Raw genomic sequence first — 26,864 nt, forward strand, 5'->3', positions numbered from 1 at the left:
ACCTTATTACATCCTCTTTTTCCACTATCAAGGGGACTACTATATTGAAATTACTCTTTTTCATTTCTTTATATTTATTTATATATCAAATAAGGGTGACACATATCCCTAGATAATACATACTTTTAAATGTTTAAAAAATTTTATTAAGTGCTATCACACTGCAGCTAAAAATAAAGTTGACAATGATGTGTCAACTACCAACCCCAAAGCTTCAGATGACAGTAAGAATTCTAAGATGACCTTCAATCATGTGCAAAATAACCCTTCCCTGGAGTATGGTGGGGGTTGGGGGCTAGGTGTCTAATGGGTTATCACTCTTGTGATTATTTATATTATGTGGCAAAGGTAAGGGGATTTTTCATATTTAATTAAAGCCCTTTTTTTTATTATTATGTTATGTTAATCACCATACATTACATCATTAGTTTTTGCTGTAGTGTTCCATGATTCATTGTTTGCATATAACACCCAGTGCTCCATGTAGTACATGCTCTTTTTAATACCCATCACTAAGCTAATCCATCCTTTCCACCCTCTAGGTTCCCACCTAGAACCCTCAGTTTGTTTCTCAGCCTTAATCAGTTGACTTTTAGTTAATCAAGAGTCTGTTCTGGGTGGGCCTGACCTAATCTGGTGAACCCTTTCAAGACAGCTCTAAGCAGCAGACGTGCTCTCCTACTACCTGGAAGAAGAAAAATAGTCATGCTGTGAACTGCCTTTGGAGAGAGTGGTGTCCAGTGGTGAGGGCATCAGTCCTCTCACTGCAAGGAACTGAATTCTGCCAACAATTTGAATGAGTTTAGAGGAGGACCAGATGAGGACTCACCCCTGCTGATCCCTTGATTTCAACCTGCTGAAATGTTAGCAGAGGATCCAACAAAGCTGTGACTGAATTCTTAACCCATGGAAACTGAGATAATAAATGGGTGCTGTTTTTTTAGCTACTAAATTTGTTGTAATTTGTTATAAAGCAATAGAAAACTCAAACAGACTTTTCTTCCTCTAATTTAGGGACACTTAAAATATTTTGCTATGAAATGTTTTTCAGAAAGATTTTGTCACAAAGAGAAGGAAAGGTCTATCTGTTAATAACTGGTAGTCCTGAATGCTGAAAAATATTACAATTGAAACAGCAAGCATTTCAATTAAAATTATTTATTTTTGTTTTAATTTAAATTTTAGTTAGTTAATATACAGTGTAATATTTGTTCCAGATATATAATACTGTGATTCAGCACTTCATAATATTCTCTTATAATTGTTGTATTTCTGTGGTGTTTGTTGTTTTTTCTCCTCTCCCATTTGTGATTTTATTTATTTGGGTCCTTTTTCTTTTCTTTTTGATAAATCTGGCTAGGGGTTTATCAATTATTTAAATTTTTTCCAAAACCAGCTCCTGGTTTCATTGATTTGTTTTATTGTTTCTTTAATTTCTATATCATTTACTTCTGCTCTAGTCATTATTATTTCCTTCCTTTTGCTGGCTTTAAGTTTTGTTTGTTGGTTTTTTTTGCCAGCTCCTTTAGGTATAAGGTGAGGTTGATCATTAGAGATTTTTCTTGCTTCTTGAGGTAGACCCATGTTGCTATAAAATTCCCTCTTAGAACCACTTTTGCTGCATCCCAAAGTTGTGTTTTCATTTGTTTCCATGTATTTGTTTATTTTTCTTTGGGTTGACCCATTCATTTTTTTTATTAACATATAATGTATTATTTGTTTCAGGGGTACAGGTCTGTGACTCATCAGTCTTACACAATTCACAGTGCCCACTATAGTACCTACCCTCCCCAATGTCCATCACCCAGCCACCTCATCCCTCCTACCCCCCTCCCCTCCAGCAACCCTCAGTTTGTTTCCTGAGATTAAGAGTCTTTTATGATTTGTCTCCCTTTCTGGTTTCATCTTGTTTCATTTTTCCCTCACTTCCCCTATAATCTTCTGTCTTATTTCTCAAATTCCTCATATCAGTTAGATCATATGATACTTGTCTTTAACTGACTTATTTCACTTAGAATAATACCATCTAGTTTCGTTCACATCATTGCAAATGGCAAGATTTCATTTTTTGATGGCTGCATAATATTCCATTGTGTGTGTGTGTGTGTGTGTGTGTGTGTGTGTGTGTGTGTGTGTGTGTATAATATCTTCTTTATCCATTCATCTGTTGATGGACATCTAGGGTCTTTCCATAGTTTGGCTATTGTGGAAATTGCCGCTATAAACACTGGGGTGCCTGTGCCCCTTTGGATCACTACATTTTTATCTTTGGGGTAAATACCCAGTAGGGTAATTTCTGGGTTGTAGGGTAGCTCTATTTTCAACTTTTTGAGGAACCTCCATACTGTTTTCCAGAGTGGCTGCACCAGCTTGCATTCCCACCAACAGTGTAGGAGGGTTCCCCTTTCTCCGCATCCTTGCCAACATCTGTCTTTTCCTGACTTGTTAATTTTAGCCATTCTGACTGGTGTAAGGTGGTATCTCATTGTGGTTTTGATTTGTATTTCCCTGATGCCGAGTGATGTTGAGCAAGTTTTCATGTGTTTGTTGGCCATTTGGATGTCTTCTTTGCAGAAATGTCTGCTCATGTCTTCTGCCCAATTCTTGATTGGATTATTTTTCTTTGGGTGTTAAATTTGATAAGTTCTTTATAGATTTTGGATACTAGCCCTTTATCTGATATGTCATTTGCAAATACCTTCTCCCATTCTGTCAGTGGTCTTTTGGTTTTGTTGACTGTTTCCATTGCTGTGCAGAAGCTTTTTATTTTGATGAAGTTCCAATAGTTTATTTTGCCCCTTGCTTCCCTTGCCTTTGGTGATGTTTCTAGGAAGAAGTTGCTGTGGCTGAGGTCGAAGAGGTTGCTGCCTGTGTTCTCCTCAAGGATTCTGATAGACTCCTGTCTTACATTTAGGTCTTTCATCCATTTTGAGTCCATTTTTGTGTGTGGTGTAAGGGTATGGTCCAGTTTCATTCTGCATGGGGCTGTCCAATTTTCCCAACACCATTTGTTGAAGAGACTGTCTTTTTTCCATTGGACATTCTTTCCTGCTTTGTCGAAGATTAGTTGACCATAGAGTTGAGGGTCCATTTCTGGGCTCTCTATTCTTTTTTTTTTTTTAAGATTTTATTTATTTATTTGACAGAGACACAGCAAGAGAGGGAATGCAAGCAGGGGAGTGGGAGAGGGAGAAGCAGGCCTCCCGTGGAGCAGGAAGTCCGATGCAGGGCTCGATCCCAGGACCCTGGGATCATGACCTGAGCTGAAGGCAGGCGCTTAACGACTGAGCCACCCAGGCACCCCTCTGGGCTCTCTATTTTGTTCCATTGATCTATGTGTCTGTTTTTGTGCCAGCACCATATTGTCTGCATGATTACAGCTTTGTAACAGAGCTTGAAGTCCAGAATTGTGATGCCACCAGCTTTGCTTTTCTTTTTCAATATTCCTCTGGCTATTCAGGGTCTTTTCTGGTCCCATACACATTTTAGAATTATTTGTTCCATTTCTTTGAAAAAAGTTGATGGTATTTTGACAGGGATGGCATTAAATGTGTAGATTGCTCTAGGTAGCATTGACATCTTCACAATATTTGTTATTCCAATCTATGAGAATGGAATGTTTTTGCATTTCTTTGTGTCTTCCTCAATTTCTTTCATGCGTATTCTATAGTTTTCTGAGTACAGATTCTTTGCCTCTTTGGTTAGAGTTATTCCTAGGTATCTCATGGTTTTGGGTGCAATTGTAAATGGGAATGACTCCTTAATTTCTCTTTTTTTCTGTCTTGTTGTTGGTGTATAGGAATGCCACTGATTTCTGTGCATTGATTTTATATCCTGCCACTTTACTGAATTCCTGTATGAGTTCTAGCAGTTTTGGGGTGGAGTCTTGTGGGTTGTCCACATGCAGTATCATATCATCTGCAAAGAGTGAGAGTTTGACTTCTTTGCAGATTTGGATGCCTTTTATCTCTTTTTGTTGTCTGATTGCTGTGGCTATGACTTCTAATACTATGTTGAATAGCAGTGGTGATAGTGGACATCCCTGTTATGTTCCTGACCTTAGCGGGAAAGCTCTCAGTTTTTCCCCATTTAGAATGATATTCGCTGTGGGTTTTTCCTAGATGGCTTTTAGGATATTGAGGTATGTATCCTCTATCCCTATACTCTGAAGAGTTTTAATCAAGAAAGGATGCTGTACTTTATCAAATGCCTTTTCTGCATCAATTGAGAAGATCGTATGGTTCTTTTTCTTTCTTTTATTAATGTATTGTATCACATTGATTGATTTGCGGGTGTTGAAACAACTTTGTAGCCCAGAAATAAATCCCACTTGATCGTGGTGAATAATTCTTTTAATGTACTGTTGGGTCCTATTGGCTAGTATTTTGGTGAGATTTTTTGCATCCATGTTCATCAGGGATATTGGTCTGTAATTCTCCTTTTTGATGGGTTCTTTGTCTGGTTTTGGGATCAAGGTAATGAGGTGGAAATTTTCCTTCCATTTCTATTTTTTGGAACAGTTTCAGAAGAATAGGTATTAATTCTTCTTTAAATATTTGGTAGAATTCCCCTGGGAAACCATCTGGCCCTGGGCTTTTGTTTGTTGGGAGATTTTTGATGACTGCTTCAATTTCCTTAGTAGTTATTGGTGTATTCAGGTTTTCTATTTCTTCCTGGTTCAGTTTTGGTAGTTGATACATCTTTAGGAATGCATCCATTTCTTCCAGATTATCTAATTTGTTGGCATAGAGTTGCTCATAATATGTTCTTATAATTGTTTGTATTTCTTTTGTGTTGATGTGATCTCTCCCCTTTCATTCATGATTTTATTTATTTGGGTTCTTTCTCTTTTCTTTTTGTCTGGCCAGGGGTTTATCAATCTTGTTAATTCTTTCAAAGAACCAGCTCCTAGTTTGGCTGATCTCTTCAACTGTTCTTTTGGTTTTTATTTCATTGATTTCTGCTCTGATCTTTTTTTATTTCTCTTCTCCTGCTGGGTTTAGGCTTTATTTGCTGTTCTTTCTCCATCTCTTTTAGGTGTAGGGTTAGGTTGTGTATTTGAGACCTTTCTTGTTTCTTGAGAAAGGCTTATATTGCTATATACTTTCCTCTTAGGACTGCCTTTGCTGCATCCCAAAGATTTGGAACGGTTGTATTGTCATTTTCATTTGTTTCCTTGAATTTTTAAAAATTCTTTAATTTCCTGGTTGACCCATTCATTCTTTAGTAGCATGCTTTTTGGCCTCCGTGTATTTGAGTTCTTTCCAACTTTCCTCTTGTGATTTAATTCTAGTTTCAAATTATTATGGTCTGAAAATATGCAGGTAATGATTCCAATCTTTTGGTACCAGTTGAGACCTGATTTTTTTACCCAGTATGTGATCTATTCTGGAGAATGTTCCATGGGCACTAAAGAAGAATGTATATTCTGTTGCTTTGGGGTGGAATGTTCTGAATATATCTGTGAAGTCCATCTGGTCTTGTGTGTCATTTAAAGACTTCATTTCCTTATTGATCTTTTGCTTAGATGATCTGTTCATTTCAGTGAAGGGGGTGTTAAAGTCCCTTGCTATTATTTTATTATTTTTAATGTATTTCATTGATTTTATTATTAATTGGCTTATATAACTGACTGCTCCCATGTTAGGGGCATAGATATTTACAATTGTTAGATCTTCTTGTTGGATTGACCCTTTAAGTATGATACAGTGTCCTTCTTCATCTCTTATTATAGTCTTTGGTTTAAAATCTAATTTGTCTGATATAAGGATTGCCACCCCAGCTTTCTTTTGATGTCCATTAGTGTGGTACATGGTTTTCCACCCCCTCACTTTCAATCTGGGTGTGTCTTTGGGTCTAAAATTAGTCTTTTGTAGACAGCATATCTATGGGTCTTGTTTTTTTAATACAGTCTGATACCCTGTGTCTTTTAATTGGGGCATTTAGCCCATTTACATTCAGGGTAACTATGAAAGATGGAATTTAGTGCCATTGTATTGCCTGTAAGGTGACTGTTACTGTATATTATCTCTGTTCCTTTCTGGTCTCTGTTACTTTTAGGCTCTTTCTTTACTTAGAGGACCCCTGTCAATATTTCTTGTAGTGCTGGTGTTCACAAATTCTTTTAGTTTTTGTTTGTCCTGGAAGTTTTTTTATGTCTCCTTCTATTTCCAATGACAGCCTACCTGGATATAATATTTTTGGCTTCATATTTTTCTCGTTTAGTGCTCTGAATATATCATGCCAGTCCTCTCTGGCCTGCCAGGTCTCTGTGGACAGCTCTAATGTTTCTACCATTATAGGTTACACACCTCTTGCCCGAGCTGCTTTCAGATTTTTCTCTTTGTCTCTGAGACTCATAAGTTTTACTATTAGATGTTGGGGTGTTGATTTATTTTTATTGATTTTGAGGGGGTTCTCTCTGCCTCTTGGATTTTGATACCTGCTTCCGTCTCCAAATTAGGGAAGTTCTCTGCTATAATTTGCTCCAATATACTTCTGCCTCTCTCTCTCTTTCTTCTTCTTCTGGGATCCCAATTATTCTAATGTTGTTTCATCTTATGGTTTCACTTATCTCTGGAATTCTCTCCTCGTTGTCCAGTAGCTGTTTATCTCTCTTTTTCTCAGCTTCTTTATTCTCCATCATTTGGTCTTCTATATCACTAATTCTCTCTTCTGTCTCATTTATCTTAGCAGTTAGGGTCTCCATTTTTTATTGTGTTTCAACTTGGTTAGATTTTAGTTCTTTTATTTCTCCAGAAAGGGATTCTCTAGTATCTTCTATTCTTCTTTCAAGCCCAGCTACCATCTTTATAATCATTATTCTGAACTCTAATTCTGACATCTTACTAATGTGTGTATTGATTAGGTCCATGGCAATCGGTACTGCCTCTTGTTCTTTTTTTTGTTTTTTTTTTTTTGTTTGTTTTTTTTTTTAAGATTTTTTATTTATTTATTTGAGAGAGAGAGAATGAGAGATAGAGAGCACGAGAGGGAAGAGGGTCAGAGGGAGAAGCAGACTCCCTGCCGAGCAGGGAGCCCGATGTGGGACTCGATCCCGGGACTCCAGGATCATGACCTGAGCCGAAGGCAGTCGCTTAACCAACTGAGCCACCCAGGCGCCCTCTTGTTCTTTTTTTTGAAGTGAGTTTTTCCGTCTTGTCATTTTGTCCAGAGGAGAATAGATGAATGAGAGAACAAAATGCTAAGAGAGTAACAATGACCCCAGAAAAATATACACTAAACAAATCAGAAGAGACCCAAAACCAGGGGGAAAAGAAAGAAAGAAAAAAGAATATGATCAGTCTGGTGAACAGAACAGAGCCACACACTAGATTTTGGGCATATTTTGGTATGTTAGAAGAAATTGCCTCCTAAAATTTTAAAGAATGAAAAACTTATATATATACATAAATAAGGGTAAATACAATGAAGAGGTGAAATATGACTGTAAAGATGAAAATTTTAAAAAGTTTTATTTTTTATTTATATTTAAGATTTTATTTATTTGACAGAGAGAGGCACAGCGAGAGAGGGAACACAAGCAGGGGGAGTGGGAGAGGGAGAAGCAGGCTTCCCATGGAGCAGGGAGCCTGATGTGGGGGTAGATTCCAGGACCCTGGGACCATGGCCTGAGCCGAAGGCAGATGCTTAATGACTGAGCCACCCAGGCGCCCCTAAAAAATTTTTTTAACAAGGAATTGATAAGATAAGGAGTTGGTGAAAAAAGAATAAAAAAAATTAAAAAAAGAGAGAGAATGTGATCAGGTGGGAGACTAAGACAACGTCATACACGAGATTTAGGGTATATAGTGGTCTGTTCAGGAGAAACTGTATCCCAAAATTTTAAAGAAAGACAAACTCATACACACACACACACACACACACACACACACACACACACACACACACACACATAAAATAAGGTTAAATACAATGAAGGGATAGAATATGACTGTAAAAATGAAAATTAAAAACGATTTTAAAAAGGAATTGATAAGATGTTGGTTGGAAAAGGAAAGAAGAAAAATTCAACTAAAAATAGAAAAAGAAAAAAAAAGAGAATTAAAAAAATTAACTTTGAAAGACTAAAGAGTCATGGGAAAAAAGCTATGAATTCTATGTGCTGGATTCCCCCAATGCTGGAATTTTGCAATTTTCATTGATCGGTAAACTTGGTCTTGGCAGGATTTTCTTGCTCATCTTCTGGGGGAGGGATTTGTTGCAGTGATTCTCAAATGTCTTTGCCCCAGGTGGAATTGCACTGCCCTAGCCAGGGGCCGGGCTGACTAATCTGCTTGGGTTTGCTCTCTGTAGCTTTTGTTACCTGAAAGTTTTCCATACAGCTTTGGAGGACAAGAGTGAAAATGGCAGCCTCTGAATCTCTGGTCCCAGAGGAGCTGAGAGCTGGGGACCCCACTCCTCAGTGAGCCCTGAGAGAAAAGCAGTCAGTCACTCCTGTCTCCCCAGTCTCTGGCCTCACTCTGTGCTCACCTGGCCTATGACCGAGTGTTTCTATCTCTGGCACATGACCCTGTTTGGATTCTCCAAACCCAGCAGATTCCTGCAGTGCACTCCCGTGCCTCTCCTCCTGGGGGAGGAGGGAGAGTCTCCCTGGTTTGCCACTTGTTGGGTCCCTGCTGGAAGAATAGTGGCCCAACTGTGCCGCAGATCACGGTTTATGGCACCCGGAGCTGAGAGCCCACTCCTCGGCTCTGTCTTTGCAGCTGGCTTCCCCTCTCCAATACTTGTGAGCTCTGCCACACTCAGGTCCCCCGACAATCTTTCTGTAACCCCAAGGGTCCTGCAACCACACTGTCCCAGCAAGGGTTCCACCCCTCGCTTAGCCACTGGAGTGATGTTCCTCAGCAGACCAGACTTCTAAAAGTTCCAATTTTGTGCTCCGCTGCTCTATCACTTGTTGGTAGCTGGCTGAGGGAGGTTCCCTCCCTCCATGGTCTATCTACCTAAATATCGCCTTGGATTCACTTCTCTGCACGTCCTACCTTCCAGAAAGTAGTCGCTTTTCTGTTCAGAGAGTTGCTGCTATTCTTTTCTTCAATATCCTGTTGAGTTCGTAGGTGTTCAGAATGGTTTGATCCCTATCTAGCTGAATTCCTGGGAGCAGACGAAATTTAGGTCTTCTACCCCTCTCCCATCTTGCTCCTCCTCCTACCCCCATTCATTCTTTAGTGGCATATTGTTTAACCTCCATATATTTGTGATCTTTCCACATTTTTTCTTGTTCTTGACTTCAAATTTCACAGGGTTGTGGCCAGAAAAGGTGCATGGTATGATCTCATTCTTTTTGTACTTGTTGAGGCCTGATTTGCCACCCAATATGTGATCTATTTTGGAGAATGTTCCATGTGCACTTGAAAAGAATGTGTATTCTGTGCTTTAGGATGAAATGTTCTGAATATATCTACTAAGTCCATCTAGTCCAGTATGTCATTCTAAGCCATTGTAAGTACTTCATTTCCCTTTCATAATTCCTGATTTTTCTCATTTTTGCCTATGTTATTCTTGCTCTTAGATTCATCCTTACACCTCAGTTGGTTTGTTTGTGATTTGTCTTACTTTTGTTTTCTATTTCTTACCAATTCTCTTCACCTCTATCACCATATTGATATTATGTTGATATGTATTCCCTTGATTCACCTTAGTTACCTGCTTCCCACCTGTGGATTCTGCCTACTGTTCTCTCCTTTCTCAAACTTTGATCAGCCTTGACATTTAACCTGTAGGAAGTGAGATGGTAGACTGCCAAACACCAAAATAAATTTTGTGACTGCTGTATATCATTTGTATTAGCTATTACTCCCTTATAGCTTAAAATTGAGACTGGAAACTGGAGACTATGGCTGGGATACTTCTTGAGGCCTCAGAATCTAGGACAGTGGTTCCCATCTGGCATGGTTTCTCTCCATAGGGGATATTTGACACAACTGGAGCTCCAGCATCTAAAGGATAGAGCCCAGGGGTACTACTAACTATCTTACAATTCAGAGGACAGAATTATCTGGACAGAATTATCTCCCATCACAGAATTATCTGGCTTCAAATGTCAACATAGCTAAGGTTGAGGATCCTGTTCTAGGGAACACTATATTCCATTGGACTTCCTGAGGTATCTTCCCAGGGAGAAACCCTTATTTCCAGGTAATTCTTTACCACCCTGTCCCTATGGTAATCCTCATTCTTTATAAATAACCAACCCTACTTCCCTCTAGTTTCTATTTTCATATATATTATCTTATTTTAATCCCAATTTAACTCTGGGGTCGCCAGATTAATGTTAGTATGATTTATTTAAAAAAAATTACAGATAGACAAACTCAAACTCCAAGATATTAAATAATCAAAAAGGTTTATTGAGGATTAGAACACATTACCTTTTTATTAAATAGTGCTTTTTGTAGTGCCCTAGAGTCTCTCTTTCAAGGCTGTCATTCATCATTAGAGAGCCATAAAAGCCTTAGAAATGGCTTTATAAGAAGACATAGCTAACAGAATGGAATCTTGAGAATTTTCAAGTTAATCTTGGTAGAATTGGGAAAGGGCTGGGGTCTGGGTTAAGTGACCTGAGAGAGCATCTCATCAATTTGAGTATTTCCATATTCAAAAGTCACTGAAAATAAGGTTCAAAGCAGGAAATGAGAGGAGCCTTTCCTTTGCCTTACTAAATTAAATGTATTTTCTCTTTTTCTTTGCCTTATTAATTCTTCATGGCATTATGATTAAAAAGGAAACCCAGGGGCACCTGGGTGGCTCAGTCGTTGGGCGTCTGCCTTTGGCTCATGGTCATGGTCCCGGGGTCCTGGGATCGAGCCCTGCATTGGGCTCCCTGCTCGGGGGGGGGGGGGAGCCTGCTTCTCCCTCTCCCACTCCCCCTGCTTCTGTTCCCTCTTTTGCTGTGTCTCTCTCTGTCGAATAAATAAATAAAATCTTAAAAAAAAAGGAAACCCAAAGGTCAATGAAAATGGTGTCCTGAGAAGATGAGCCAGATGACATAGTAACTTTGACAAACAAAGCATCCATCTGCTTTTTTATTGTGCTGAGCAGTATTGGTGGATAGAGGAGGCATTCTTCCTAATAGTAGGGTGGTTTCCCATTAATTCTAATAATCTGCCATTGATTATTCATTGTAGGGATAGAAAATTGGTTGAGAGCCATGATGATAATGAGCAACACAAAAGCCTAAAATAAGGGGGCTTTGTGTCACCTTTGTTATGATCATTAGGTATTGCAGCCTCCTGAGGTTGACAAAGAAATTGAGATCATAATGGGGCTCCTGGGTGGCTCAGTCAGTTAAGCATCTGCCTTCACTCAGGTCATGATTCCAGGGTCCTGGGATCGAGCTCTGAATCAGACTTCCTGCTTAGCGGGAAGTCTGCTTCTCCCTCTCACTCTGCCTGCTGTTCCCCTTGCTTGTGCTCTCTCTCTATATATATATCAACTAAATAAATAAAATCTTTAAAAAAAAGAAAATGAGATCATATTAATTACTGCTATTAGAGGAAATTAACTCTCAAAGATGACCTGCAGTCTTTGGCAGCGGGATGCCTTGGACTGTATAGGAACAGTCATCTGAGGATGTAGGAAAGTTTTAGCTGTATCCCTTTCATTTTCCAGGTCTACCGCTATACAGAACAGGTGTTGGCATGCTGGAGCTTGACATTCAATAAAATATTTCTCTCTAGAGTGCCTAATTAAAAATATGGGCCAATCAGATGGTATTCCACAATATGTATAAGCATGTTAGTTTATCAGAAAGAAAATATCCCAATACATAAATTTTAGTAAATTTTATGAGGAGAGAAGGCAAGTTCCTTCTGTTGTATAAGGCACATTTTAGTTAAGAAAGGTTTTTGGGAACTTGTGGATAACTTTAAATACCTTAGAGTATTATTTCTAATTGTGATAAGTGCATATACCTGAAGGTTTATTATGTTTTGTTTTGTCATTGATCTATGCAAGAACCATGAGGATGAAGCTTCATCTATTTAGCATCCCTAGTGGAATATGAGTGATTACTTTGCTAGCCATCACTCTCTGAAAGGCACGTGTTCACTTCATTGAAAATATGCTATGATAAGAAACAGACTCACGTTTCATCAGTTTCACTATTGAATCAGAGTCAAAACAAATAAAGACATTCAAAGTGAAATAACTTTTAGTCTCTTTATGTCTAACATTCTATGACGCTCTATACTACAAGATGACATCAGCTCCCCATCACAGGTGTGAATAATTTAACAAGAGGTGATTTTCCTTGTTTCCTGAAGTCAATCCTGCTACAATTCATGATAATATAGCATCTGGCATCTTTTTTTTTGAAGAGCATCTAACCTTAATTTTTCTTTTATTCCACATTAAAAAATTAATATTATTTATTATTAAACTCATCATTTAAGAATCTTATTTCTGATATTCAATTTTAAAATGTACTTAGCAAATTGATATTATCCTGTATACATGGCCTTGGGATTATCTTTTTAACATGATATATATATGCATATATATTAGTTTAAATAATGACTATATGTGTGCATTTCACAGTATTGAACTTAGATCCTTCCTTTATATTTTTTAACAAAAAAATTATGTTACATAAAGTGTGATCATAACCGATTAGCAAGAAACAGTCAAATGGCTAAACGTAGAAGAAAGGTCAGGAAAATTGGAAAATAGTATTTAGTCTGACCTATTTTACATTTCAGCAAATCTATAAAATTATCCTATCAGTTTGGCTAATTTCAAATTTCATAGCTTGACTCCTCCAAAATAGATTTAATTTTGTTAACTATATGTGCACAAATGGTGAGAGAAATGTCTTTGACTTATTGTATGTCATCATATATTTCATAATCATATCCTAGAAAGAATATTTGTATTTGATATGGTATAATACAAGAATATTAGAAAGTACAAAAATACTAGCTATCTGACTGTGGGCAATTTACAAACATCGAATCCTTCTATCTAAAATTTGGGAGTTATTTACCAAAGTAGTTACTTCTAAGTAGTGTCTTTTTTCTTTTTTTCTTTTTTTTTTTAACTTTCTTTGTGCATGTCCATATTGTCTATTTTTTCTATAATTAACACAGATCATTTATGTAGCATTATAGTTCTACTAAAATAGAAGTCGCATGAAGATGATATGTTCCTTGTATTTTGTGAGTTCAGAGGAATAGACATTGGCTCTGTGTGTTGGAAGATGACATAAGAGCTCTTGTATGTATGCATGTATAGTTTATTTAGATTTAGAATGGTAAAAAAGCTTGCAGTTAATGTGTCTTAAGATAACACTAAGACCTAAAACTTTTTAGAAATCTAATGTATAGGCAAATTTTTAAATTTAATAATGGATTTTACAGATTGGATAATATACTCATTTTACTATAATATGGGGAGAGGTTTCTTAAAGCAGTTCTAATATGCCTGCTATATTACTAAAAATGCACCCTTCTTTGGATTTGGTATAGATCTAAAAATGTCATATTTTTAGTTACTGCTTGTAATAACAATTTTTTGTGGTAAGACAAAGTATGAGCACAATGGCAGTATTTTGTCCTGTTTCTTTGTTTACACTTGACTGGTGCATTCTTTTTTTTCTCCCTTCTAAAACTTCTAGTCTAAAACGATCATAATTCTTTAGGGTAAAAGACTAAAACATTGTCACCATTATATAAAGTACATCTTAAAGAGTTTCCATGACATTAGGTCAGAGAGAGATGAGTTATCATTATGGAAAGAAGACAAAAGTATCATGGTCAACATAAGATTGTATAATGAAAACCCCACATTCAACTGAAAGGAGAATACTTCTTTTAGATAGACAGTTTAGATAAGTGGAAAGACAAATCACATTCTTAGATAAAGTCACAGTGGTAAAATTTAAATGTTAATTAAAGTATCCAAAGGATTTTTTTTTTAATTTGTATGCATGCTGCTGAAGTGAGCACATTGAATTTGAAGAATTGTCCTAAAATACATGGGGGTGGGGGGTGGGGTGGAGGGCTGGGGTTGTGGCTGTGGAAATAACCACTAAAATAGTAAAAAAGAAGAGAGATAGAAACTACCCTATACAGAAAATAAAACAGAAAACAAGAATATTTGAAATATTTCCATTGTACTTTGTCTAGAAATAGACCCAGTGCATGTCAGAGATATGTATATGACTATACATTGCAAATCATAGAGGAAATATGACTATGTCAGCCAATAATAATGACAGTACATAAGTAATTTGGAAAAAATAAAAAATTAATTCCAGATAAGTCAAATATTTAAGCATTAAAGTAAAACCACAATAGCTTAAGGAAAAATAAGCTTTTAATGTAATTTTAGATTCAGACAAGCCTAAGCAGGATACAAAATCTCAAAGCTATGAAAGAAATGACTAACAAATTTCATTAGATAAAGATTTAAAACATCTGTGTGATACAAATAATAAAGAGAGCTAAAAGTACAAACTATACTTTGAAATACTATTTCTAACATGTTACAAGCAAAAATTTATTTTTTTACATACAAAAGTTCTTAACAAATTAATGAAGACAAAGAACCAAGTGGAAATACAAAGAAAGAATTTATTTAGTTAATTTTTTTTTTTTTTACCTGAGCCGAAGGCAAACTCTTAACCGACTGAGCCACCCAGGTGTCCCTATTTAGTTAATTTACAGAAAAAGAAACAAATGACCATCACTATAAATTTTCAAATAGCTGTATCTTTCTTTTACTTCAGAACATTTAAATTTTGAAGTCTTAAAATTTCAAAAGATAGAGAGGGCAGTTTATCTATTGGATCTGTGAAATAATTTGTCACTCACAGAGAGATTTCACATGTAAATCTGCTTTTTCCTTTGAGAGATATGCATGAAGAGTTGATACATGCAAATGAAGAACTGTGTTCTTTAAATCTGCCTGATTTTTTCTTCGGTTCCTCTCCCACACCTTGCCTTATTTATTTATTTATTTATTTTTGTTTGTTTGTTTTCCACTGTTTTGAACTGCAAATGATTTATGTGGTGCTTAATAATTTACATTATTATGTAAATATTTTTAGTGGTATTAGTGGTGGCAAATTTTCAAAAAATAGTCATTACTGACTTTGGCCAAGAATCTCTTACTTGGTAACTATACAGATAACTCAGGAATCACAGTTTATGGTTATTGAAAGTTTTAGACTACTTACTTTATTTTTATTATTATTATTATTTTTAACGATTTCATTTATTTGACAGAGACACAGCGAGAGAGGGAACACAAGCAGGGGGAGTGGGAGAGGGAGAAGCAGGCTTCCCGCTGAGCAGAGAGCCTGATGTGGGGCTCGATCCCAGGACCCTGGGACCATGATCTGAGCTGAAGGCAGATGCTTAACGACTGAGCCACCCAGGCGCCCCTAGACTACTTACTTTAGTAAGCATGGAAATGAAGTACACAATCCTGCCATGTTAAGGGTAGCAGAACCACATTTCTGGAGAGTGTCCAAATGAAAAATAAACATAATTATAAAGCAGGAGCAGATTAACATTATTACCACTTACAAAACACCCCAAACTATCTTATTTGCATTTAAATGTAGATATAATAATTCACTTTCAGAGTAACTCTTGGCATTGTCTTGAATGGAAATTTTGACACAGGAGAAAGCTCTATTTTGCTTCTTTCCACTTTGATGAATACATAACCAGGCAAAAAGCTTTTATCTTTCCTAATGGCCACCAATTGCTTTTTAACAAAATATTTCCACCCACACAGTACACATTTGTATGTATATCAAATGTACAAGTATGTGTGTGCATCCTGTGTGTAAGATACTGTTTCAGCAATGAAAGATGCAATTAACACAAGCCCGTTGATCTATTGCTGGTTTTTCTTCCCCAAGGTTTTGATCATCAGGATCGCAGATCTCCTGTTTTCAGGAGTTATTTTATTTCCACAATAAAAGTATAACATTTTTCAAGGGAGCTTTGTTTGCTTCTTTTTTTCCCCTCCTTGGCATCATAGGCAATATTAGGATATAGAATATAACCACACATTTCCTCAAGCTTGCATTGATTTTTTGTGAAAGGATGTTAGATATTGCTTTATGCCCTGAATGTCAGTAGAATCACTCATAAATTTTGAATACATCTCCTTTATGAAAAATAAAACAAAAAATAATATATATGACAGTCTTTATAATCACTTAACCTAAACCTTGTTAGGAAAATATTCCATCCATTAAAATTATAACAAAGAAATTTTGATGGAAAACATAATGTTTTGAATAAACTTTAACAAGGTATATGTACTTGTGATTGGAAAACACATTCAACTGTGAACCACTGTAATGGGTTTGTTTCTTGTCAACAATAAAAACATTTCCAAGAAAACCTATGAGTTAAATTGCTTGATCTCATACGTTAGATTATTAACATTCATATTGAATTACAATGTTCAAGAAATGCAAACAATTTCAGTGCAATTTTAGAAGTCTAATGTTTTTTATTTTCACCAAAATTTAGATAACTATGTAAGAATATGCAGAAACATAGGAATTGAGCACATTTTATATACCAAAGAAAGATGAATTATGATGAATAGTATCTTTTCCTTTTTCAGTTCTTGTATTGAAAGAGAATGAACACTAATGACCAAAGGCATCCCTTTGTGTTAAATGGATCAGCTCCTTTCCTAGGCACCATCCTTCAGACAATTAAGAGAATAGTCAAACAGTTTCCTATATTCTATGGTTCAGATGAGATTGAGACTGTATATACATATCATGTAACACACATACAAACATATCACAGAAGATGCACAAATCACACATGCATGTAGTATATGTATATACACATGTATGCATACACACATGTACATGTATACACATTCAAATACACATCTATGTGTACACATGTGCATTATATCTATGTGCACACATATGCATATAAATATATGTATATATGCATGTGTGCATACATACATATACTTTTTTACATGTGGTGGTGCATGTATTTAATAAAATGTGGGGTAGAATAGTCATTCTTCAAGTAACAATAGATGTATAGTGGTAGTTTGGGGATCTAAAGCAAGTGTTGTATTGGATTTTGAATATTTGATTAAGAATGTACAAAGAGTAACTAACAAATTTTCTCAGGACAATATTTGTGACTGGTATTAACTAGATATTAACTAAGTGTGTTGCTTTTAGTCAGCTTAAACAATTTCTTGAACACATGGTAGACTAAAGTTGATGGGATCATTGACTGAAGCTAAGAATTATCCGTAAAAATGGACATTATCTCTGTTTGGCCTCAGCTCTAATGCATACAGTAGATTGATTGTTCTGCCTCCCTGATGGCCAGAACACTAGGCATAAATGGCAAGGAGTGGCTTTGGTACCATAAGTGGGGTGTTGGGTAGTGCCTTCAAATGCTATTTGGGGAATTAATTGTGTGACTGAACATTTAGAGGTGAGGCATGTCTGAATAGGTTAGAGGCAGTTGAATTTGGGGTCTTTGGGCTGTCTCTGTGTGTATAATGAGTAAAATAATCACCTGCTCCACTGGCCGAAACACTTATGTTTCCCTAATAAGTCATACAAAAAAAAAAAAAGGCACAAAACAAATATTTTATAATATACTAAAAGTGAATCCTCTAGCATTTTACTCTGGCAGTGGATTTTAGAAGCTTTGGAGTTTTTAAATGATATAGGATATTCAGAAAAATGTGTGCCAGTTCAATTAGTAGACATTCCCTGTACATTTAGACATGCCATAATAACTTAAATTTGAAAGAAATTGAAAGTGTATTTACTAGGGAAAAAAATCTATAATTTTTATTTGCCAGAGTGCTTTTTCTAAAATGTTCAAAGTTGTTGAGAGGTGATTTTTCTGTAACTTGTTTTACTGTTCAAATCCAATTTATTTTTGCCACCTGTTATTTTTCTCCCTGGAATTTTTAGAAGTCAGTTTTGGACCATTTGAGAGTACTATAATAAGAGCCTCACTTCCTATGGTGTAATTGACTCTCAGTTTGACAGTTCAACAAATACACAATGAGAGTCCACTGTTTGCCAAGAGCAGTGATATTTATTTTTCCAAGGAAAATGCTTAAGCCTGAGTGTATATAACTCTCCATTTGTTTATTTAGAAATATATTCCTTTGTCACTGTGACTATGTTGATAATTTTCCTTTTAAATGGTAGGCTTCAGGAAAACAGGATTTTATCCTAGGGTTTATAGTCCTCTTTAAGGGGTATTTTAGGGTAATTTAATAAATATAAATTATTTTTGAAGTCTTTTGTGACAAACTAACATTTTAATATAGCCTTGTTGAATAGAAAATTTTAAATTTGTAAATTTAGTGAACATATCTGTAAATGTTTTTCAACTCTGTAATCACTATTTCTAGTAGAATTATTATAATATTTGCAGAATCTGTTTCTCATTCTGGAATTTGTGTTTGTTTCTGTTTTTCCAGTCTCCTGAACAACAACCAAATCAGACACATTTCCAGAAATGCTTTCGAAGGACTTGAAAATTTGCTTTATCTGTAAGTTGCAAGAAAGAACAACAATAGCTTATGGTGTTGATAGATTATTTTTGCATTTTTGTTTGTTTTAACTAAAGTAATTCTTCATCTTCTTGAAAACTACTGTCAACCTTTACACAAAACACATTTGAACATTTCTAAGTGAAGTCAATTGTTGCTTTCAACAGATCATTCATCTGAGCACATTTGAATATTTATGCACATTTTTATCCCTTCATCTCTGCCACAAAAATTCTAAATTGGAGAAAAGTAAAACAAAACAGTTTGTTCAACTTTCACATTCAAATCTAATTAACCAATAATTACAAAAATTGCATAGATCCAAGAGAAGATTCTTATATCAACAACTCAGCCGTCCAAGACCTTCTGAAGCCAGTGAACACATTGCAACTAGGAACTTTAATGAACCTAGATAAGAATCAAATTTTGGAAAAATTAGCTCACAATTATGATCATTGACAATTGAGGTGCTCTTTTATTTAAAACAAGTAAATGAGTATAAAGTTATTCTAAAGATTTTATTTATTTGAGAGAGAGAGAGAAAGAGAGCACAGAGAGTGAGCAAGCAGAGTGGGGGGTGGTGGTGGTGAGGGAAATGCAGGCTCCTCCCTGAGCAGGGAGCCCGATGTGGGGCTCGATCCCTGGACCCTGGGATCATGACCAGAGCTAGAGGCAGATGCTTAACTGACTGAGCCACCCAGGCGCCCTGAGAATAAAGGTATTTTAAATGAGTCCCTGTTTTGACTTAGAAACTAGTCCATGTTGGTAAGTAAGTTGGGAGGTCATGACTGATGCACTTATGTGGAGGCTGAAGGAAGAAACTAGGACATTTGTCTAAGCACAGCGTGAATGCTGCAACTTTCCTTTTGAAGAACCTTCAAGAGGTTACTAACATTTTTACACAAATATGCCCATTTGTACTTCATTAAGTATTTTGTGTAAAAAGTTGGTTATTCTTTTAAAGAGAAGATGCTATCCTAGCCCTTTGGCTCCCATTTCATTTCTACAATGATCACAGCATCTTTCTGAAGCACTGGAATTCATATTACACCTCAGCTCTGGAGCCTTACAGCCTTTTGTGTTCAACTGAGATACCCCAGCCTACCAGGCAAGGCCTTCTACAGCTTTTTTTTTTTTTTTTCATCACTTGGTCCTAAATTGCTGGTTCCTTCTTGGAATTGTCCCATTCTATTTGCTGTCCTAATTGTTGATGACCAACCTACCAACCTAACATGCTCAGCAGGTGCATGTCAGTTTTAATCTCCATGTGAGAAACATTACTAAGAGTGCTTCAAGCTTTCTCGACTGGTGATGTGAGAAATCAGCTTCTCATAAGTGAAGGAGCTCTACCCGCCCTGCATAGCACCTCAGTCCTGTGGTTCTATGTTTCTTTGCTCATTGGCATGTAAAGAGTATCACCCTTACAGTAAAATAAGCAAATTAATAAAAAACACAAAACAAAAACTTTATAACTTTGTAAATAATGGCTTAGAAAAAACCTCATTACTACTGCAATATTCAGTGAAAGAATCTAGTAAAATGACAGTTATTAACAAGAAATTAATTTTGGATAAAATGAACATTCAACATTGCTGTGGCTTGGATCAATTACATGCACAAGTGCACTATCTGCTATGTGTAAGAAGCATTTTCTTTAGCCAGTTCACACACTACTCATTAAGTGAAAGATACAAATCTTCTGTAAGATGTGTATTTAGGAAAGGGGAAGGATAATTTGTAAATGTTTCATTATGCAATAGGTTGTGAACACATTCATGTGGCCACTGGAGTAAATCTTTCCATATTTTCAATAACATTGACAAGTAAGGATTACCTCTCAAATCAGAGAAGTTCATAGAAAAAAGAAGGTTATAGGCTACAAGACCTATTCATTTCAGACAGCACCTGTCTGGATGAGAAGAAAATGGAATTGTAAGGTTTAGAAGAAAATGTCAGGGTTTGAGGCAACTGAAGATGGTCTAACTCTGCCACTTTGTGTCAATAATACTTTAAGATTGAGCTGGCCATCCACTATCATTCTGTGAGCTGATCCAGAGAAAATGCTTGGAGCAGACATAAACTCTTTGGGGATAAGATTCACAAATACTCTGAAATATGGTGGTATTCATTATTTAGGTGGTCTGTGGTGATGTTGGGATAGGCAGTGGGGAAGATGGTAGTATATGAAGATGAAGAGGCATGAGTAATGCCTATATATGTGTTTGGAGGATTAAGACACACATGCTTATAGGACAATAGGTTTTATAATATGGGCACGTATAAGGCGGGGTGGTATCAGAACAGAAGGAAGACCAATTCTGTCTCCCAGTATGATGGGCAATTTAGACTTCAAATAAGGGGGTATTTAGGAATTATTGAATCATTGACCAATCATTGACCAAGCTAAGAACTGTCAACGTTGACATTGTTTCTGTCATGATATCAGCTATAAAGCATACTATAGTTTTGTTGTCTTGCTCCACTTTGGCCAGAAAAATTAAACACAAGTTGAGGAAAATAATATGCAAAAACATTCATAGAGACAATTCTGAGTTTGAGATGGCATGTGTTGGTTGGAGCAGTGAGTGCAGTAGGAAGGATGGAGTGAGCTGTAACTGGGAGCAAAGGGGTCAGACCGGAAAGGCCTTTGCACAGGTGTTGTGTCAGGGAGAATTTATAGGGGAAGGATATGATCAGCTCTGTGGTTTGGGAAAGGCCAGTCTGCGTGAATGGACAGGTTTGCTTGAGGCAGAAACTCAATGGTAGTAAGCTATGCCAAGGTCTCCTGAACTTCATGATGACAGCCTAGACACGAGTCTGCAGTGGGGTTGCAGAGCTGGAAAGGGACTCCTTCTTTCTTCTTCTTCTTCTTCTTCTTCTTCTTCTTCTTCTTCTTCTTCTTCTTCTTCTTCTTCTTCTTCTTCTTCTTCTTCTTCCTTCTTCTAAAGATCTTATTTATTTATTTGAGAAAGAGAGAGAGAAGGAGCACACAAGCAGGGGAAGGGACAGGGGAAGTGGGAAAAGCAGGCTCCCCACTAAGCAGGGAGCCCAACACAGGGCTTAATCCCAGGACCCTGAGATCATGACCTGAGCTGAAGGCAGACCCTTAACTGACTGAGCCACCCAGATTCCCCTGGGGAGGGATTCTTTATTGTAGATTTGTTTAATGACTTTATGACAGATGAGAGGGAATATCTGTCTGCTCTTCTCATAGAAAATCCCCATTCCTGTCTCAGTCTGTGCCACTAATACTCCAGCCCCTTCCACTGTCCTGAGTCTTCCTTGGCCACTTTCATACTCATACTTTCCTTCCACATTCCCACTCCTCCACAAATCTAGTTTTTATTTTCTACCCCATCTGAATCTTTTGATGGGTCACTCATAGGATTTACTCTATAATTTGACATTTAATTACACTTGGCATTTATTTCCACTTCTCTCCCTATGTGTATGTGTGTTGAGGTCTCCATGGCCACATACTTGAGAATCAGGGTCTTGCTTGTATTTCTGTCCAGTTCATACAAATTTTTAGACACAATTCTATGCTTCCCCAAACTTGCATGCTCCTCCAGCACACATCTGTTTCCTTTTCAGTAAATAGCACCTGTATTCTCAAGCTGCTTGACATCATGCTTAGGTTCTTCTTTTTTCATATGCTACTTCGGCACATTCAAATCCTAAAAATATTTCTAATTTGGTCACCTTATCCATCTCTCCTGCACCCATCCTAGTGTAAGCAGTCATTATTCTCCTGCTTCACATTTCATTTTAATAAAAGTGACACTCCCTATTTTGGCCTGTAAGTCCTAGCATGGTTTTTCATCCATCTATACATGTAAATCCATCTCATGTCTTTTTTCCTTTGCTTTTTATATTTGATCCATTGTTCTTTTATTTCTCCAAACACAGTAAGTGCTCCACCCCCAGCTCCCGTGGGCTGTCACATGCTGCTTGTTGGTTTTTCCTTGGTGATCTTCTGCTTGTCTCAGCTTTAATGTCATCTCCCTAGGACTCGTTCTATCTAGGTCAATTAACCTTCACCTCCTTTTTTCTCTATCAGGGTGCCCTGTTTATTTCATTTATCATGTCTGCCATAACAGTTAATGTTTTCCCCCTTATTTTTTTAAACTTATTTTCTGACTTCCCACTGGATTCTATGAAGGAAAATGGCCATACTCCCTTTATTTACCACATATCCCATCATCTAGAACATAGGAAGCAAGTGCTCATTAAATATTTGTTGACTAAATAGGAGAACATGAGGTGGTCAGTAAATGCTTGATATTTGACTGATTAACGCTTTTAGTTATGCTGAGTTCATTATTTCTTGAAAAGGGAGATAACACCATTAAATGTGTTAGCTTTTTCACAAACATATATCAGTTATTTATATTGTGTCTTTTCCCAAGGATTTCAGGTGTTTATATTATATAAAGTAGTTCTAGTGCATGTATATTCATTCAGGAGGCTAATTTTTATTAGACCAGATATACTACAGTATTGCAGTTTTGCCCTGCCAATACAAAGGAGGGCACATTATTTTTCCCTAAAACAAAAGCATTTCTGAACTCTTCTGAAATTCTAATGTGTTTTGGTCCAAAACATATCATTGATTCCCTTGGGTCAAAACAAATTGAATATCTCAGGACAAATTTTGCTTTCAGATTCACAAGAAAAACTACGACTGTTTGAGGATATCTTTGGAAACTAGTTCATTTAAGGTTAGCTGAATTTTGGACCTAGATGTATTGAAAAACTGAGAGCAAAACCTTTTTCTTTAGGTTAACAGACCAGCAACTGTTACGAAGAGCTTCTCTGATATTCGTTATTGTTAACCAAGTTAGAATTAATCTAATGATAAACTCCAAAATAAAATTTTATTTATTCAGAAACATCTTGGAATCTACAAAGTGATAATGATCTCATTACTGATGAGCATTAACAATTAAAAAAATTATCCATACAGTAAGAACTGTTACCTATCTGCTTGTGTTTGAGATACACTGAGTATCATTTGGTAGTATTTATAGAGGAAATTTATTTCACTTTAAAATCCATAATTTTGTTTCTGGGTTTGGTTCCCAGAGTTTCTTCTCTGAATTATAGCTTTCTGCCCCTAGTCCATCTCTTGTCATCATTGTCTTCATGAACTCCTATTTCTGAATTCTATTCCCTCTGCACAGACTCAACTTCTTTAGATCTTTAGTTGAATATGTCATTTGCAATTGTATACTCAGCATTGGCCTTTTTCATCTCTCTCAAGTCTCTGAATTTATTTGGAGTCTATCACATTCTTTTTGCAACCTGTAGATAAAAAGATATTCTTGTGGAAATATTGGGCAATTTACAAATGTTGAGTTCTTGAGCAAGTGAGTGCTACTGAAGAATCTCACCTTTAATACTGTGAACTTGAAGGACACAACTCTCACCATTTCTGGCTTCTCTGTTAATACTCCCTGAGCATTAATGACAATATAACAAAATAAATGAAATTTCCATAGGGTTTCTTGTTCACTGTATCAGCTTTTGCTGTGTACCAAGTTACTTTAGAACTTAGTGACTTAAAATAATAGAGAATTACTATTTCTCATGAATGACTTATGGGTTGACTGGACAGATCTTCTGGTCTAGGCTGACTCAGCTGAGGCTGGAAACTATAGGATGGATTTACTTACATATCTGGCAATTGCCCAGTGTCAGCTGGGATGGCTTTCTCTTCCATGTGGTCTCTTTTTCTCTAGCCAGCTAGACTGTGCTTGTTTATGGTGATCATATCCCTAGTGCCATCAGAGATGACCTTTTCATGCCTTTCTTTTGTCATATTTGTTAGCATTTCATTTCCCAAGTCAAACCACATGGTCAAGATCTGATTCAAGCACTGGAGAAATGGATTCCACCTCTTGAAGGGCAAAGCAGCAGAATCATCTGGCAAAAGGGTATGAATCCAGGGATGGGGAGAAACTTGCGGCCATTTCTTCAATCCATCACATTGACATTGGGCTTCCAAGAGTGAGGCCCAAGTTGCAATCACAATCAGACATATCCCGGTTTAGTCACCAGGATAGACTTATGCCATGGGTACTGTGTTCACAAGGAAGAAGAGGTCATATCTACTCAGGAGACATAGATCTGGGGGCAGGTTAGACTTGATGGAAGGGAAAGTGCTTTAGCTTAATCTTGAAAGGAAGATTTCTGAGAAAAGTCAAGACATGGTCTAGTATGTTTGGGAAATGGCAACTATCTTTTAATGATTAGATTGTAGGGCCCAAATAGAGCATGCTGAGAGATAAGGTTGGCAAGTTTGACAAAGGCCAAATAATGGGGAAGGGGAGGTTTGTATACCAAGCTCTCTGTCTCTACTTATTTACCTCTTACTTACTTCTATTCACTCCAAACCAGCCTCTGTTCCTACCACACTACTAGAAATTCTCTGACAAAGGCCATTCATACTATTAAACATATTGGAAATATTCCATTGTATGCTATATTTAATTATGTCTAGTGGTTTCTTTTTTTGACCACTCATACTCTTGAAAATATCTTTGGTGTTAGTGACACTTTTCATGTTCCTGGTCTTCCCTTCACTGTTCTTTCTGCTCTGTCTCAGACTCCACCTAGAGTTCTGTCCCAGGCTCTATTTTTTTTCATACTATGGTTGAACATACCTGCTTCCACTGTATCAGTTATTATCTAGATGCCCTGGCTCACAAATCTTTATTTTGAGCCTAAATTGTCTTATGTGTTCAAATACACACACACACACACACACACACACACACACACACACACTTGGCATGTCCCATAGGAGTTTCATACTCAACATGATTTAAACTTAATTAAATTATCTTTCTCCCTTCAAACTTGCTACTTATTTTCCCTTCAAAGATGCTTCTTAATTTGGGAAATGATGACAGACTCATACAGTCCTCTGAACTAAATATCCATGCATCATACTGGCCTCCTCCCAATTCCTCTCCAACTGTATCTAGTTAGTTGTCAAGTTCTGTATTCTGCGTTAGCAGTTTGTATCTTCCCTCCTGTCTATGCCCACAGTGATGACTTATATTTAATCCTTGTTACTCATAACCCTGACTATGAGAAAACCTCATTCCTCTGTTCAAGCTTTTCCTCTTCTGTCTCTGAGGGACAACCTGTCATCTTTTTTTTAAAACAAAGTCTCTATCACACCACTCTTCTAAGGGTCCTTCAATTGGCTCCACATTGCTGTTTGCATGAAGTAAAATTGAATTAGCACCATATACAAGACTTGACTTCACTTACACCTTCAGCTTTCTTGATGATCCCCTCCTCAAACCCTGTGCTCTGAAGTTCCTGATGCGTAGTATTTGATGGCCTCCTGACTAGGTGTCTTTAGGTCATCTCTGAGTTGCTGGATTATACTGGTATTGTGTCTTCCTGGGATTCCTTCCTGCTCCCTGACTCTGATACTGAGATCACGTCACAGATCTATTATTTATTATCACCTACTATGTGTGTGAGCCGTACACAATATCACTAGTCTGTGCAACAAGCCTGTTTGGTTTTATAACTGGAAAAATGGAGAAAGTAATTAATTTTATCAGGGACCCAATTGTGGGAATACTATGCCTTATGAAGAATAAAAGGGGAAAGAAGAGGGGAGCAAAGAATTTGTGGTAGGGGTAGAGAGTGTGGCAACTTTGCACTTTTGGGTAGTGTCTGCATATTATGCAGTACCATGCATACTTAGGCCTGAGTTTCCTCTTTCAACCAACTGATCTTAGGAAACTCCCCATGAGGCTATAGCTGCAGGCTGGGAGAGAGAGGGTGGTGTAGCAGGAATAGGGCCATGGGCTTTTAGGCCACTTCCTTATGTCCTTTGTTTTTGGCTTTAGGGCCTGCTTGGGCCTGATCATGTATATACTACTTCTGTTTGAGGATGGAAGTGTTGCTGTGCGCATCCAACTTTAGGGCTTGGTGGGTCAGATAACACCCAGCTCATGATAGACAGCTTAGTTCACTGAGCTTTATTTTTTTGTTTCCAGCTTGTTTGTAATTGCTTACTGAAACATTTTTATGACTCTTAAAATCTCTATCACAGAATTCTAACTTCACAGTTGTCTTGTAGGCATTTGTATTAGTCAGCTAAGGCTACCATAATGAAGCACACACTGGGTGGCTTAAGCAGAAGAAATTTATGTTCTCAGAGTTCTGGAGGCCAGAAGTCCAAGACCAAGGGATTGGCAGGGTTGCTTTCTTTTAAGGTTCCCTCTCCTTGGCATGTAGATGACCATCATCTCTCTATCTTGCAGTGGTCTTCCCTCCATGCATATATAAATCTG

The 26,864-nt window shown here is 37.0% G+C and overlaps 1 protein-coding gene across 1 annotated transcript in view; it reads left to right on the forward strand.

The window, feature by feature from the left end:
• The window catches only part of PXDNL (peroxidasin like), a 478,851-nt gene that overhangs the window by 224,026 nt on the left and 227,961 nt on the right, over positions 1-26,864 (forward strand). Inside the window, exon 3 of the mRNA XM_088023147.1 lies at positions 18,472-18,543. Coding sequence (XP_087879273.1) covers positions 18,472-18,543 — 72 coding nt within the window. The remainder of the gene's footprint in view (positions 1-18,471; positions 18,544-26,864) is intronic.

This window comes from Eumetopias jubatus, unplaced genomic scaffold (assembly GCF_037043125.1).
Source record: "Eumetopias jubatus isolate StellerSeaLion01/CBP00866 unplaced genomic scaffold, mEumJub1_p1.0 scaffold_4, whole genome shotgun sequence".
NCBI classification, from domain to species: Eukaryota; Metazoa; Chordata; class Mammalia; order Carnivora; family Otariidae; genus Eumetopias; species Eumetopias jubatus.